Source organism: Prosopis cineraria, unplaced genomic scaffold (genome assembly GCF_029017545.1).
Source record: "Prosopis cineraria cultivar Desert tree isolate PC_DT_omini unplaced genomic scaffold, ASM2901754v1 PC12, whole genome shotgun sequence".
Lineage (NCBI taxonomy): Eukaryota > Viridiplantae > Streptophyta > Magnoliopsida > Fabales > Fabaceae > Prosopis > Prosopis cineraria.
In genome coordinates, this window is record NW_026555343.1 from 10854631 (window position 1) to 10869609 (window position 14979).

The window sequence follows — 14979 nt, forward strand, 5'->3', positions numbered from 1 at the left end:
ATTAGTAGGTTCTAATCACTATCACTTAGTCTTGATTGTCATTAAGACACTTTCACATACTAATTGAAGAAGGCAATTGAATCTAAAATAAGGTAAGAAAGAACAAGGATGGAAGTGGTGGAATCTAACCTTGGAAAGTCACTTTGATACTTGGTTGATTCCCACACATTTTCTTCACATTAAAATCAAATATAAACATTTAATACTTTCTTAAACTCTTAACTTCAACTCTGGACTTTTAACTTGTTATGATCAAGGTACTGAAAACCGAACCGGTCATTGAACCGGCCAAACTTAGGGGTCAGGGGTCATGAGTTCAATCGGGGGTCAAACCGGAGTCAGACCAATCATAATAAAATAATATAATTTAAATAAAAAATGTATTAATTCTCAATACGTTCATACATATCCAAGTCTTAATATCTCATATAACATATAACAATAATTCTAACAATAATAAAGTATAACAACATTTCTATATTTTTTTTAAAATAAGGTTAACTAAATGATAAAAAAATTTCAATGAGTTAAAATAATAGAACTAAAAATTTATTTTAAAATAAAAGATAATAAATAAAAGTGATATATTTTAAAAATTATTTAATTAAATAATTCAAATTAAAAAATAATATAATATAATATATATTTATACTTTTTGATTTCTTTTTGCTTCTTCCGTCCCCTCATCTGACATAAGTATGATTTTTTTACCCTATGACTCCTATTGACCTATCATTAATCATTATCATGTCAAAAATAAATATACATCTTGGTTAATCATTATCAAGTTTTTTTTTTAAAATTTCAACCCGCCCAACCCGCCTGAACCGAGGGGTTGGGCGGGTTAATTCGGGTTAATCTCGCGTCACCCAGATTAACTTAAATCACAATAAAAAGAAAAACCAGACTGGACACATGGTTGGGTCATCGATTCACCGGTCAGACCAGCCGGTCCGGTCCGGTTTTAAAAACAATGGTTATGATCATTAGCTTGATTTGGTTGCAAATTGCTTGCTTCTTGAGGATGGAATGACCTAGGGTGCTCTTACTACTACACCTTAGTTTCTTTGAGAAGTTTGACACGACTTAGGGATTTTCATTGAGTTGAAATTTGGTGAGGAAATCAGACATTAGAAATTTTTTATTCTACTTGGATGCTTGTTTCATGATTCACTTAATGATAAATGTTCTTATAATTCTTGTAGGAATGCTTAAAATAAGAAATTGGTGGAATATTGTTTAATTCTCATATTAGAGCCTAAAGGAATTATATATGCTACTTGAGGAAGTTTATATCTTTACATATAAGTTGTAAAGTTGATTTACTCATTGGGTTTGTATAACACCAGAAAAAAGGAAATTGTTAGACTATATGATAACTAAGATTTTTTGTTAAACATGGAACAATAGATGTGTTAATGATTGGGGTTGAATGTTGTCTGGTATTGTTGACTACTTTGCAAAAGTTGTTGGAGGGTTCAGTGAAAATTTAAGGGGTTAATGAGTGATTTAAAGAATATTTGAAGAGTTTGAATGTTAATTTCACTTGCTTATATTAAGAAGAGAAAATCATAATGACATAAGAGCTGTTCATTTGAATGCTAGATTAATTTGGGCTATTGCAAGAGTAAGCGTGAAATTGAGAGAGTCAAATTGTAAAATTATTGAAAACAATTAAGTGAATGGGAAGCATTCTAAATAAATTTTTAATAATGTATTTATAAAAATTCTTTTACTTGAATTTTAATATTATTCCCTTATAAATTGTATTAATATTTTCTTCAATTCAATTTTTATAACAATTGTTTTTATTAATGATTATATATTAATTTTATCAATAATTTATGTTATTGCAGTTTAATTTTTTAATTCCATGTTTGTCATAAAAATGAATTTGTGCAATGTGAATTAATAGTTTAATAGTATGGTTAAAGATTAAAATTTTGAGATTTATTTTCTTGCTCTATACACACTCAGTTTTATTAAGGGAATTAAGATCAGAATGCTAGTTACTAATGACAGTTTCATTAGTCTTTGACGTGCCATGATACACCTAGCTAGTAGGATGTTTGTAGGACATGTTAGCCTTATATGAAGGCTAATGCACATGGATCGGAGGGATGAGAATTCATGATCACAATATTCATACTGGTTTTAATAAGCCTCATGCATGCACTTGATTTGTGATTTTTGCAATGCTTGTTTTGTGGCTTTCAGCCACGTTTGACTGGTTACTTACTTTTATAGACTGTGTGTCCATGCTTGATTGGTTATTTGCTCTTGTAGACTGTGTGCCTAAGCTTATTATTTGTTCTAATAAAGCCCTCCTAGGTTTAAATTAAAAGTTATCATTTATATATATATATATATATATATATAAATGTTAGTTTTCTAAAAGCACTCTACTTTGTTGTATCGCTACTTGAAAATTTTATATTCTATAGACAAATGCAAATTTTGATAAATTTATATCATCTTATTAACATTGTTTAATTTCATCATTGTACTAATGATAAAACTTGTTAATTGTTGTTAGTTTAGTTACATGTCTCATTATTTCTTTGATTTGTTTTAAATTAAACTTGATAGTCACTATCTTCAGATATTTTTATAATTAAGATTGGAACGCTACTCACTGACACTTTGTTTGATCTTAGATATTACAGTTGACCCTGCTAGAGCTATGCAAACGGGTTGCGGGCCAACTTGTGGGATAGCTTGCATAGGTTAATGTTTTAGCAGGTTAGGTTAGGCCAGCCTGTCAAGATAAATGGGCTGGGAAAACCCAATCCAACCTACACACAAGTGAATTAGGGAGCCCATGGCCAACTCAAAAAATACAATTTTATTTTTAAATAATTTAAAATTTATAATTAACATATCATATATATATACACATATAAATTAAATCACCTTCTAAACCCTATTAGACAAATTTCACACAATAATCTTTTTTTTTTCAACACCTATGTAAATCTAAGTCATCTATTGTGCATTCTTGAAAAGCCATGGTACTTCAAAAAAATTTAGAATCCAAATTTTTTTTTTTTACTTAGATGTCCCACTAAAAGTAATTTTGAATAATAGAAATGGATATAAAATTGATAAAAGAAAAAGAATAATAATTAAAAATATTTTGGTATCACAAGAAATTTAAATGTAATTTTGATATTATTTATATTTTCTTTTTATGGATTAAGAATTAAATAAAAAAATGAAGCCAAAATATTAAAAAAATTGCTAAATTTGTATTATTAATCATCTTCTCGCTTAGGTATGTTATCTTTCTCATTGAGAGAGAAAATTTGAATATAAACCCATGTTATTTGTTTCAATAAATTAATATTTGTGATTTCAATCAATAGATCTTATGATTAACAAATAATATATATTTAAAATATTTTTATAAAAATTAATAAATCATCAATTTACAAACTATACCAAAAATTTCATTTGTAAATTATAATAGTGATTCACATTATCTTTTAAATATAAAGAATATACTTGGGAGTAATAAATTATAGATTTAAGAAATATTGCCATTATTATATATTTATAAAAAGATATTTTTCAATTTAAAAAAATTAATTTTTTCAAAAAAAAAGCTAGCGTAGGCCAACTTGTTTAGCCTGCGTGCTAACTCATTTTAACTTGTCAATTTAGTGGGTGAGGCTAGCCCATTCCGTTTTAAAAAATGAGCCAATTCTTTTAATTTAACTTATCAAAATTGATGGGTTAAACAGGCTAGCATGTGGTCTCAACTCATTTTCCTAACTCTAGACCCTGCACCGCCTGTTGATCATTGAGGGGGGCCTAAAGCTTTTTGAATGGTGGAAGCACATTTTGATCATCTTTTGGTAAAAACTTTTATTGTATTCTATGATTGTAATTTAGTGCTTTACGTATATCATAGTTAGGTTCTAATTTTATTTTGCTAATATATAATTTGCTAGAATGGAGCTATTCTCCTTAGTGGTTTGATTGATAAGTTTTGCTATTTAAGACGTTCAAATTATAGGAAAGACTCTACTGAAATTTTTACAAAACACTTAAAGCTTTACGAACTTTATTATTATATTTATAACTTATGTATTAATATTTTAGTTTAACTTTTGACTAATCAAGGCTTATACAATATGAATTCACCTCATATTTTATGCCAGTCATGCCTTTAGTATTAGGGTATGACATAATGCTACCTCACCACCACTTGTCACACAATGGACTTGTGCCACGTCAATTGTCGCTACCGTGTCAAATATTATTACTTTCAATTGTGTCTTGACGAAGCTCAAACTCACAACCTTACACTCTCTAGTGCCTCTACATCCACCTTGTTGCTAGTTGAGCTGAAAGAAATCTTCAGTCTCAATTGATAAATTAAATATATAATACTTAATCACATACATATATATTAATAAATATATTATTTAAATTATTAATAAATATATTATTTAAATTTACTTATTGCTAAAATTATATTTATTTATTAATATGACAACATTAACTTATATATAATGATTATTTCTATTATATTTTAGCTAAAAAAATTATTTTTGATAATTGTAATAAGCCAGGTTAATAAAATAAATTAATTATATATTTTTATTAAATGAGATGTACATGTGGCTTAATGGAGTCCCTATTGGCCCTTATTAAGTAGGTCTTGTGTTCGAATCTGATGGTGTATAAGGAAAACATTTATTTTGATTCACTCTTGTGAAACTACCATTTTGCCTTTGTTAAAACAAACAAACAAACAAATAATAATAGGACGAAAGACATAAATTAAAAAAAGGCTTGGCTCCCCCATTTCTCCTATCTATCGTCGATTTCTCCAAAAACCTAGAGAGGGAGAGAATTCTGATCTTCAGTCCCCTTTGCTCGTACCGCCATCCACCACCCTTCTCCATCCTCACATCGTCGCCGGCGTAGGTCTCAACCCTGCCACGAGTTCATTGCTGTTCCTCTTCCTCTGCTTCTTCAGTGTGTATTCGCTCAAGCCTTCCACTGTCGATCAGCTTCCCTGTCCTGTTTGTGCTGTTGGTGTGTGAGAAGCACCAGAGCTGGAGGGTTTTGCTTGTGAGTCCTTCCCTTCCCTACTCGTCAGTGAGTTTTGTCATCTTCTTCCCTGCCCCGTGCTGTATAAGTCGCGAGTTCATTCCTGTTTTTGTTGCTGTTGGTTTTTTCCTGGTTCTGCATCAGATTTCCGATGCTTCTTCCTCCTCCTTCCCTGTTCTTCCTTGTTTGTCTGTTGGCCTCTCCTCCTTGGTTGTGTTTCTTGTTGTTAGAACTCTTCTCTTTCATCTCTATGCTTGCTGTGGTGAGGGATGTCACGCGTTCCTCTATGTGCAGGGTCATTGACTTCTTCTCCTTCTCCTTCTCTGTCCTTCTCATTTCTAATTGAGGTGCGAAGCTTCAAAACCCCCCTCTTCATTGATTCTGTGCACGAGTGTGTGTATGTTTAAGTGGCTGAAATTGTGGATTTTCCCCTATTATTTTTCTGCTGCCATGTGTGTGCGTGTGTGTGTGTCTGAGTTGGGAGGGGATGTGAAATAATGGGGATAGTTTGGGTTGACTCTTTCTTGAGTTTAATTGACTCTTGTTGGGGAATTTGATTGGAAAAATACAATAAACCCAAAAGTAATATTATAGATTGTTGGAATAAGATTTAAAGAGAAAAGCTTTGGATTAAGATTTGAAGTTAATGCACAAATGTGCTTGACAAAATGTTTGTTAGAAGAAGTTTGCTTGATTTTGTATTTTTCTAAAATTTTATTAATTTTGTGAGAAGCATGTTTAGTTTGGGTGTTATTGATCCATGAATTTAACTTGAAATGAATTAGATTATGAAATATGTATGCAACTAATTGAATTCTTAAAAATATATATGGTTATTGATAAATTGTTGAATAAGAGATAGAAGGATAGAAAATTTAAATTGAATGGTTGGAAATAATGAATCTAAGGTGTTTGATACAAAGCCTGAGAGAGAATTATATCTCAAGTAAATAGGTTGACATGGCAAAAGTAATATGCAAGAAATTAGTTATATAAATATTATATAAATAATAATACTTATGCAAATTCGATCCAAAGTATGAATTTTGGTCCTGAAATTTTAAATGATGGTAGTTGAAATGGGGTTGTGTTAGTAGTTGAAAGAAATTTATATAATGCATGGGAAGTTTGTTAAAGCTTTATTTATATTCATATAGAGTGTATGGGAGAAGATAATCTTGAAAAGAAGTGATAACAAGTAAACTATAAGACTTAGGATATATACTAGGTAAGTGAATAACATCCTAATAACTCGTGGACAAATTCATTTTTATAAAAATATTGACTTAGCATATTGGTAATTTGTCATTTGAGCCAAAGCTTCCTCTAGCTTCGTTGTATGATCTTCTTTTGTTTTTGGAAGTCTAACCGTGCTTGTGGCCCCTGAGTGGAGGAATTTTTCCAAGAGAAATTTTGATGATTTTTTCACCCTAGATTGTATGTGTTATGGGTCGTTCCTAGGATTAATTCGATTAGTACTAGTTTCCATATAATTAATTTCCTCCACATAGTCACCATCATAGCTTGTGTGAAGAGAATTATTAGTAGAAGAAAGGAAATTAACAAAACTAAAATTTTTCAATAATAAAATTAAATTCTTGTTAAATCTTGTAGTTCATGTGATATATTTGATGTAAAAACTTTATTAACCATCACCCTTCTTCCTCAAATTGCCTTCTAACTTGAATTTACTACTAGCATTTTATAAATCTCTTTTCTTTCTTCAACAGTTATATTACTTGGATCATCTCAAGCTGCATTATCAACTTTTGATTTGTAATAACCCAAGAATTTTAAATAAAAATAAATATATTATTGTGTTTTAATTGTAGTTATATTATTTTTGGGGCCATTATGACAATAGAGAGTGTTGGTATAGTAAAAGTGTGAACACAAAGTATCCATAGGGTCCAGAGTTCAAATTTGTTGAAGCATGTAGGGAGATTTTTTTAATTATTTTCAGCCTTTAAAATTACCAAAATGCCACCAGCTTATCAGATTTTTTTTTTTTTTTTTCTCTTTTTTCTCCTTGTTTAATCACGTTTTTGCATCTGAGGGAGGGAGAGAAAAATCTGGAAACCTCAGTTGCGATCTCTGTCTTCATTTCTTTTGCAAGTTTCGATTCCTTCCATCCCTTCGTTCCTTGCTATCGCCGACGTGAGAGTCGAGTTGCAGTGAGTTCACCGTTGCAATTTTGCCGTTCTTGAAGCTCGTTTTTGTTCTGCTTCTCACAGCTGAGCAATTTTCTCCTTCCATTCTTTTTGTTCGTGTGTTGTGATGATGCGAAGAGCTGATTTGGTCCTATAGGAGGTTCGTATTAGGAGATTTGGCCTCTTCTTCCTTCCCTATTGAGATGTGAGATTTCTATCTTCTCCTCTATTTCTAACTTCACTGGTCTGAGGTAGGAATTCCATATCCTTTCCTCTTAACTGTCTTCATTCCTTTATGGGTTAATGTTGTAATGAATGAGATTTTGTTGCTACTATGGGCTGCTGTGTGCACATGAGCAAGGAAGAAAAATACATAAAGTTGAAACTTTAGGTCTTATGAGGAAGAGGATGATGGTGCGGATTGAAGTTTTAATTAAATTTGATTTGTTTATAGGTTATAATATTGATATTATAAAAATTTTTGGAAGTTAAATTGAAGAAGAAGGGGTTGGTATTTGTTTAAGGAAATGGTGCTCATAAGGTGTTTGATAAAATGCTCATTAGGAATTGTTTAAAATTGCAATTACTAAAATCTCATTAAACTCATTGGAAGACATAATTGGTTGGGACGCTATTATCTTGTGAATTTAACTTGAAAATTTTAAAAGGAGATAGTTGAATAGGTATTTTTCTATAACCTTGTTGGATCTCTCGAAAAATATGAATTGGCTTGGGTGTTTCTCATTTGTGAAATTATATTGAATACCGTGAAGAAATTTATCTAATTTATTGAGAGATTAATTGAATTCTTGAGAGTTTTATAGTTGATAATTTATAACTCATAGTATTGTCATATGATTTAATTTTCGGATATATATGTTATAGAAGTATACTCAATACATTATACAAGGGGAGTATACATATGAGGTAACCATGATATTAGAGAAGCTTTTAAGACATGGATTTTGTTTTTTTTTTAATTCTTTTTATTGTTGTAGTTGATTGGGGTTGTCTTAATTGATTTAATTTTTCATATGTACAAAAATATATTTATATAGGATGTCTAGAGGAAGAGGATCTTTTGATAAAAGTGATAAAGGGTGTGATATAAAGTTGGAAAGACTTATCAAGTAAGTAAATAATGTTCCAATCAATTTATATATTAGAAAATTTTTTTTATCAAAATATTATTTTTAATATTTGGATGTGTATGTTATAGAAGTATACTCAATATGCTAGATAAGGGGAGTATACATATGAGTAACCATGATATTAGAGAAGCTTTTAAGACATGGATTTTGATTTTTTTTAAAAAATTTTTTATTGTTGTAGTTGATTTGGGTTGTCTTAATTGATTTAATTTTTCACATGTACAAAATATATTCACATAGGGTGTCTAAAGGAAGAGGATCTTGATAAAAGTGATAAAGAGTGAGCTATAAAAGTTGGGAAGACTTATCAAGTAAGTGAATAGTATCCCAATCAATTTATATATTAGAAAATTTTCTTTATCAAAATATTATTTTTAATAATTTATAGATATTTGTATATTCCACTTGCTTTAGTTACTTTTGTTAATTAAATTGTTTTGCTTCTTGAAGTCATGACTTATACTTTTCAGATTGACGAAAATGCTTTTACAAATTTTAGTAGTCCTTTATTTGAGAAAGCCAATATTGGTGGACAATTTATGAAATATTAGTTATGAATTTTTATATTCAGATAAATTAATGTTTTTATGTATTTCATGTAAGTTTGATATTTGGAAGAGAAATTATATTTTTAAAAGTAGCAATTTTCTTCCATGTTTGAAAAATTAATTTTCAAAGGGATTATATACAGAACACTGGTTGTTAACAGTAGTTCCGTTACCCCTTGATACATCAATTACTAACTAGTTTGATTTTTGTGAGCTTTGTTCTCACGTTTATTATTCGTGAGTCTCATACCTGCGTTTGTTTTATGGCTTTAATCATGTTTGGTTATTTACCCTTATGGATTGTATATTCACATTTGTTAATTATTCTAACAAGTCCTTATAAATATGAATTTGATTACTAAATAATTTTATATCTGTAAACACTATATTTTGTCTGCACATTTAACAAAAGATATAGATTTTTTTTTGTTTTTAAAAAGCCTTTACTTTTAAATGTATTTGTTTTTTGTAACAAAAATCTAAAAAAATTAATTAAAATTTAAAAATGAAATATAATTCTTTTTGAAGAATTAATTTAAAAAAAAGATGAGAAGAAATTTTCAAAAAAATAAAATATTAATTATTTTTTAAGAATTGTATTTAAAAAAAAATCTAACAAGTATAAAAATGAAATATTAATTCTTTTCTAAGAATTATATTTCAAAAAAATCAATAAATAAAAAATGAAATATTAATTTTGATTATGAATTATATTTCACAAAAAATATAATAAATATGAAAAACGAAATGTTAATTCTGGTTAAGAATTACATTTCAAAAAAATAATAAAATAATTAATATATATATATATATATAATAAAATATAATAAATATAAAAAACGAATTATTTTTTTTGGTTAAGAATTATATTTCAAAAAATAATAGATATAAAAAACGAAATTCAAGCCTTTTAAGGATTAATTTTCAAAAAAATAAAATAAAATAAAAATAAGTAGTAAGGAAGATAAATAAATTTAATCTCTCTTCAAAATCAATTTTGAAAAAGTGAGGGGAGAAAATCATGCTTAAATCTTTTGAAATCTCTACCACCACCTAATTATCTCAATAATCAAAAATTAAGGGAATCAACTTTTTAAAAATTATATCTTTTAAATTCTTTAAAATCTAGTTATTTCTCCTATATATATGTATATATATATATATCTAGATTTAAAATCATATTTCCTCTCCCCTAATCTCTGAAATTCATATTTAAAAAAAATCAAAAAAATGGATAAAAGTCAAAAAGTTAATGAAAATAAAATTAAAAAAAATGGGAGAGTAAAATGCTAACCCATATAGTTTTTCACTCAGCCCTATCCTTCCTCAACTTCTAATACATGCACGCAAAAGGGAAGATGGTAAAGGCGGCAAGCAATAGAGGGAGAGTCAGACGAATGTTGAAGAGACAAGCATGCAGAAGAGAAGAGTAGGGGCGGCAAGCAGCAGAAAATTGATGAAGGATTAGGCAAGTGCAGAAGCAGAGCAGTCTTCAGCAGCCGAAAACTCAGGAGGAAAGATGAAAAGCAAGTCTAAATGGGTGCTACAACAAATCCCAGGCTGAAGCATATGGGATTAAAGCAAAAAGGCAGTGAGTAATCATGATTTTTGAAAATCTACCTCCTCTTCTTCCTATATAAGAGGAACGAAGCATTGAGGAGGGGTTCGGTGTTGGGGGTTTTTAGGTGATATTAAGAGAGATCTGAGGTTGGTGTGAGCAAGAGTCCGATAGAATTTAGAGTTAAAGGCAAACGAACATTTGAGAGCCAAAGGAGAGAAGTAAATCATAGGGCAACCAAGTAGAAGGCCGAACATTTGAAGGGCCGATCGGAGCTATCCATATCTGCTAAAAGGTTTGAAGCCAATATTGAGTTTGATTTATAACATTTTGATTTTAGATTGCTTCTACATGCTTTTTTCATAAAGTTCATATGGGATTTGGAATACACAAAATCAAGCTATAGAGATACTGCCAAACTGAAAAATAATCCTTTTGCTATTCTAGAGATTTTTTTTTATTTTCCCCAGTCATGAAATTGATAGTTAGAAATTGGGTCTTGGTATGTGTACCTTTTTATTCATAATTGAATGAATGAATGGATTAAAAGATTGAAAACACCTCTTTTAATGTTCATTGAAACTTCTTGCCGTAGATTAATGCTTGCCATATAGGGGTTCATAGTGCTTTGGGTGAACTATATGTGTTTATAGGTAGGAGTGAGTATCGGTTCTAATGGTTCGGTTCGGTTCTGATTTAAGTGAACTGAAAAAACTGAAATTCATCAATTTATTCAACCAAACCGAACAGAAAGTTTATAAAAACTGAAGTAGAACCGAACCGAAGTTTAGTGGTTCGGTTCAGTTTTTGTATTTCAGTTACTGGGCCTTATTTGCAACACTTTGGGCTTGATTTTGGCAGCATTTTGGGCCTTTTTTGACAGTATTTTGGGCCTTTTTTGGCAGCATTTTGGGCTTATCTAAAAAAATGCTGATTAACAAATAATTTAAAACATCAAATCCTAAAAAAGGGAATCAAGGGATTTTTAAATAGACTTATGAGGCTGTAAAATTTGAAAATGTCAAAAAATAAAATAATCAAATTTAGTCATTCAAATCTACACCTATAAGTTGAAGAAGCAGAGCAAAAGACATATAATTTATAAATTGATAATTTACCTAATATAAATTCTTAACAATCTAAAATAATCCACCAACTAACAACAATAATCCCTTAAAAAACTGTAAATAAGTTCAAGAGTTTTAACATAATCTAAAATAACTAATCCATTAGATCATCATAAGTTGTCAACTGTCAATGACACAAAATCTTTGCTCCAACCTACATTATAAAAGAAAATAGTTAAACATCTGGCCAAAATATTACAAAACTAAAAAAATGAACACGCTTATTACAAAACTAACCACCAAAAAGACTAGAAGAAGACAACAACAAGAACCAACAGTCCACCAGGCACCAAAAATTAGAAAACTACAAAAAGCAACAATAAAACAAATATGACAACTACATGAACTAATTTCCATGGACAGCAATAATGAAGAGTTACCTTAAAGAGTTCAAACTATATCCACTGCTGATTCTGATCCAATTCTTTAGAAATCTACAAATAAATCAATTTAGGAGTTAAATTAAATTATAAACAAATGAATTTTAAAGGTAGCATTGCACATACATAACATTATAAAATTTTTACCTCTTTCAATCCTTTGAATATCATCTAATTTCTCTTCCACAACCACAGGAATGAAGTGACGAAGCCAATCTTCAGCACAAATAAGGGCTTGCACAACTTTAGGAGTTAAAGAAATCCTAAATGCATCCAAAACACATCCTCCAATGCTGAACGTAGATTCTGAAGCAACTATGGATATTGGTATTGTCAAAACATCACTTGTCAACCTTGAAAGAATGGGAAATCTAGGACCATTCAATTTCCACTAGCCCAAGATATCAAAGTTAGGTCTATTTATTTCAATTTCCTCATTCAAATATTTATCAACTTCAGTCCTATTACTTTTTCTACTAAGGCGATCACTTAAAAATTTTCTCTTTTCTGATTCAAGCAACTTTCTAACCTTCATAGCAGGGTCATCCTCATCACCAAAATCAGCTTGGATTTCATCCATAAGCTGCTCCTTTTCATATTGCTTAGAGGGAGAGACATGTTCTTTGTATTCATGATATAAAGCAATGAAAACATCCTTCACTTGCTTTGCCAAATTTTCACTTTCATCACTAAACATTTTACAAAGAGCAAATTGAACCCATTCCAACTTATATCAAGGATCTAGAACAACAGTAATATAAATGAGTTAGTTCATCTTTAAAGGATCTCCCCAATACTTGTCATATTTTTCTTTCATTTTAAAAGCCATTGATGATAGCTCAAAATCATCACACTTTGTCCATTCATCCAAAAGGCGATATATAATGTAAATCTCATAAAACAAGCTAGTGGATGTAACATAAAAAGCACCAGACACACGCAAGGTCATCTCATAAAAATGACTCAAAAACATCACCATCCTTTTAATATTCCTCCAATCAACAGCATCAGGCACCCCCTCCCCTTGTTCAAGATCAATGCAAAAGTAAGGGTCTTTGTCCTCAAACCTCTTAAAAGCTGCCTCAAATTTTTGAGTACTCTCCAACATTAAATAAGTGGAGTTCCACTTAGTAGAGACATCTAGAGTCAAGAGGCTCTTACTTTGAATCTTCTCATCCTTACAACTCTCTTTAAACTTTTTCATCCTAAGGGCAGATTTTCTAACAAACTGAAGAGCCTTCCTAACTCTCTTCACAGAACTCCCTATTAATTTCAACCCATCAACAACAATCAAATTTACAATTAGAAATTGACACTTCATGATAGAAAAGCCCTAAGTGGAAATTTTTTCTTTCAAGTACAATAAAGCAACATCATTAAAAGCAGCATTGTCTACTGTAATAGTAAACACTCTATCAATTCCCCATTCAAGCAAACACTTCTCAATTTCTATTCTAATATCCCTTCCCTTGTGACTAGATATTGGAACAAAATTCAAAATCTTCGTAGTCAAATTCCAGTCAGCATCAATAAAATGAGTAGTAATACACATGTAATTGATTCTTTGAATAGAAGTCTAAGTGTCAATTGTTAGAAAAACCCTTTGTTTATTTCTAATCAAGTGGTCTTTGAATCTAATTTTTTCATCCATGTAAATTTTAAAACAATCACGAGCCACTATCCATCTAGAAAGAACCTTAAATCTTGGTTGAGCAGCAGCCATAAAGCGTTTAAACCCAAACCCATCAACAAATTTGAAAGGAAGTTCATCAGTTATAACCATGTTTGCCAAAGATTTCCTAATTACTTCTTGATCAAATTTCTAGTTAGCAAGAATAAAAGCATTATGATCTATATTAAAATTTAAGTGGGTTTGTATGCCTTCTTCAGGAGGAGGCTGTTTCTTACACACACCCATCTGATTTTTAAGTGCAGTAGTCCCATTCCATTTTGGATCACAGGAAAACTCCCTTTCACAATAATTGCACTTACCTTTGGTTTCTCCATGCTCATTAACATATTTGTGAAAATGCTCCCAAACTTCAGACCTTGGTTGTATGGCCTTCCTTTTTCTTGAACTCACTTCAGTATTAGATGTTGAAGATGGAGTTAGTGTTTAGCTATTTGGAATGATAGTTTGTCCTTCACCTTCACAAGAGGCAGACATCTGAACCATTAAAGAAAATAAAGCTTGAGACACACGTCTCAAAAGTGTAAAAACAGAGACATTTTAGAGAAGGAAGAAGAGATGAGCATGAGATGAAGAAAGTCGCTAGCTGGAACCATACATTGCGTCTATGAGTTCCACTTATCTGAGAAGGGAGATGAAGCCTGAGCTCAGACAAACTAGACTTGAGAAAATGAAAGGAGATGAACGCTAATCTGAGTCGAGATCAAGAGAATGATGGAGGTTGAGGGAGACGAAGCCTGAGGCGATTTATGGTTTGTGCTTCATAGAGTGGGGCTAAAAGAGAGAAGAGACTTAAAGCCGAGATCAAGAGAGGAGCCGACAAACTGCTGTCCACAAAGGATCTGATGTCGACTGATCACTGATCGAGTGAGTGCGAGATGGAGATACAGAGTCACAGAGATTGCTATTTACTAGGGTTAGTGAATCGTGAATCATGACTTTGTGTGGACTGTGGAGTGGCTAAGTGGGAGATAGAAATTGAACCTAAATGACTCTGATCTAAGTCTCTGGACTCTGGGAGCAATCGAGCGAGAGCCGAGAGCGAGAAGTGATGACTGATGAGGACTGGGCTGAGACTGATAATGGGCCGAGACTGATCTAAGTCTTTGTGTGGATTTACTAATTTTATAATGTCTAATCACTATAGCTTTTGCTAAAAAAAAGAATGGCACTGTGGGTTTGTGGCAGAGACTAATAATAGACTGGGCTGTCAACTGGGCTACATTTTTTTCCACACCCTCTTTCAATAAATATACGATATTAGTATTTTAAAAAATATAATATTTAATAATATAAATCAATTATAATATTTAT

The 14979-nt window shown here is 30.7% G+C and overlaps 1 protein-coding gene across 1 annotated transcript; it reads right to left on the reverse strand.

The window, feature by feature from the left end:
- Positions 1-11705: 11705 nt before the first annotated feature.
- On the reverse strand, positions 11706-13758 carry LOC129289080 (zinc finger BED domain-containing protein RICESLEEPER 2-like). Its single transcript, XM_054925900.1, has 5 exons — positions 13647-13758; positions 12773-13238; positions 12505-12664; positions 12123-12366; positions 11706-11749 (listed from the first exon to the last, which is right to left on the reverse strand). Exons 1-5 carry the CDS (start codon positions 13756-13758, stop codon positions 11706-11708), a joined length of 1026 nt encoding a protein of 341 aa, XP_054781875.1.
- Positions 13759-14979: the final 1221 nt, after the last annotated feature.

Coding starts and splice junctions, on each gene's coding strand:
- LOC129289080 (XM_054925900.1), bottom strand. CDS start 13,758: ATGGTTATAACTGATGAACTTCCTTTCAAATTTGTTGATGGGTTTGGG. Junction 12,665..12,772: donor ATGAAAGAAAAATATGACAA/GTATTGGGGAGA, acceptor TAAAATGTTTAG/TGATGAAAGTGAAAATTTGG. Junction 11,750..12,122: donor TATTCAAAGGATTGAAAGAG/GTAAAAATTTTA, acceptor TTTATAATGTAG/GTTGGAGCAAAGATTTTGTG.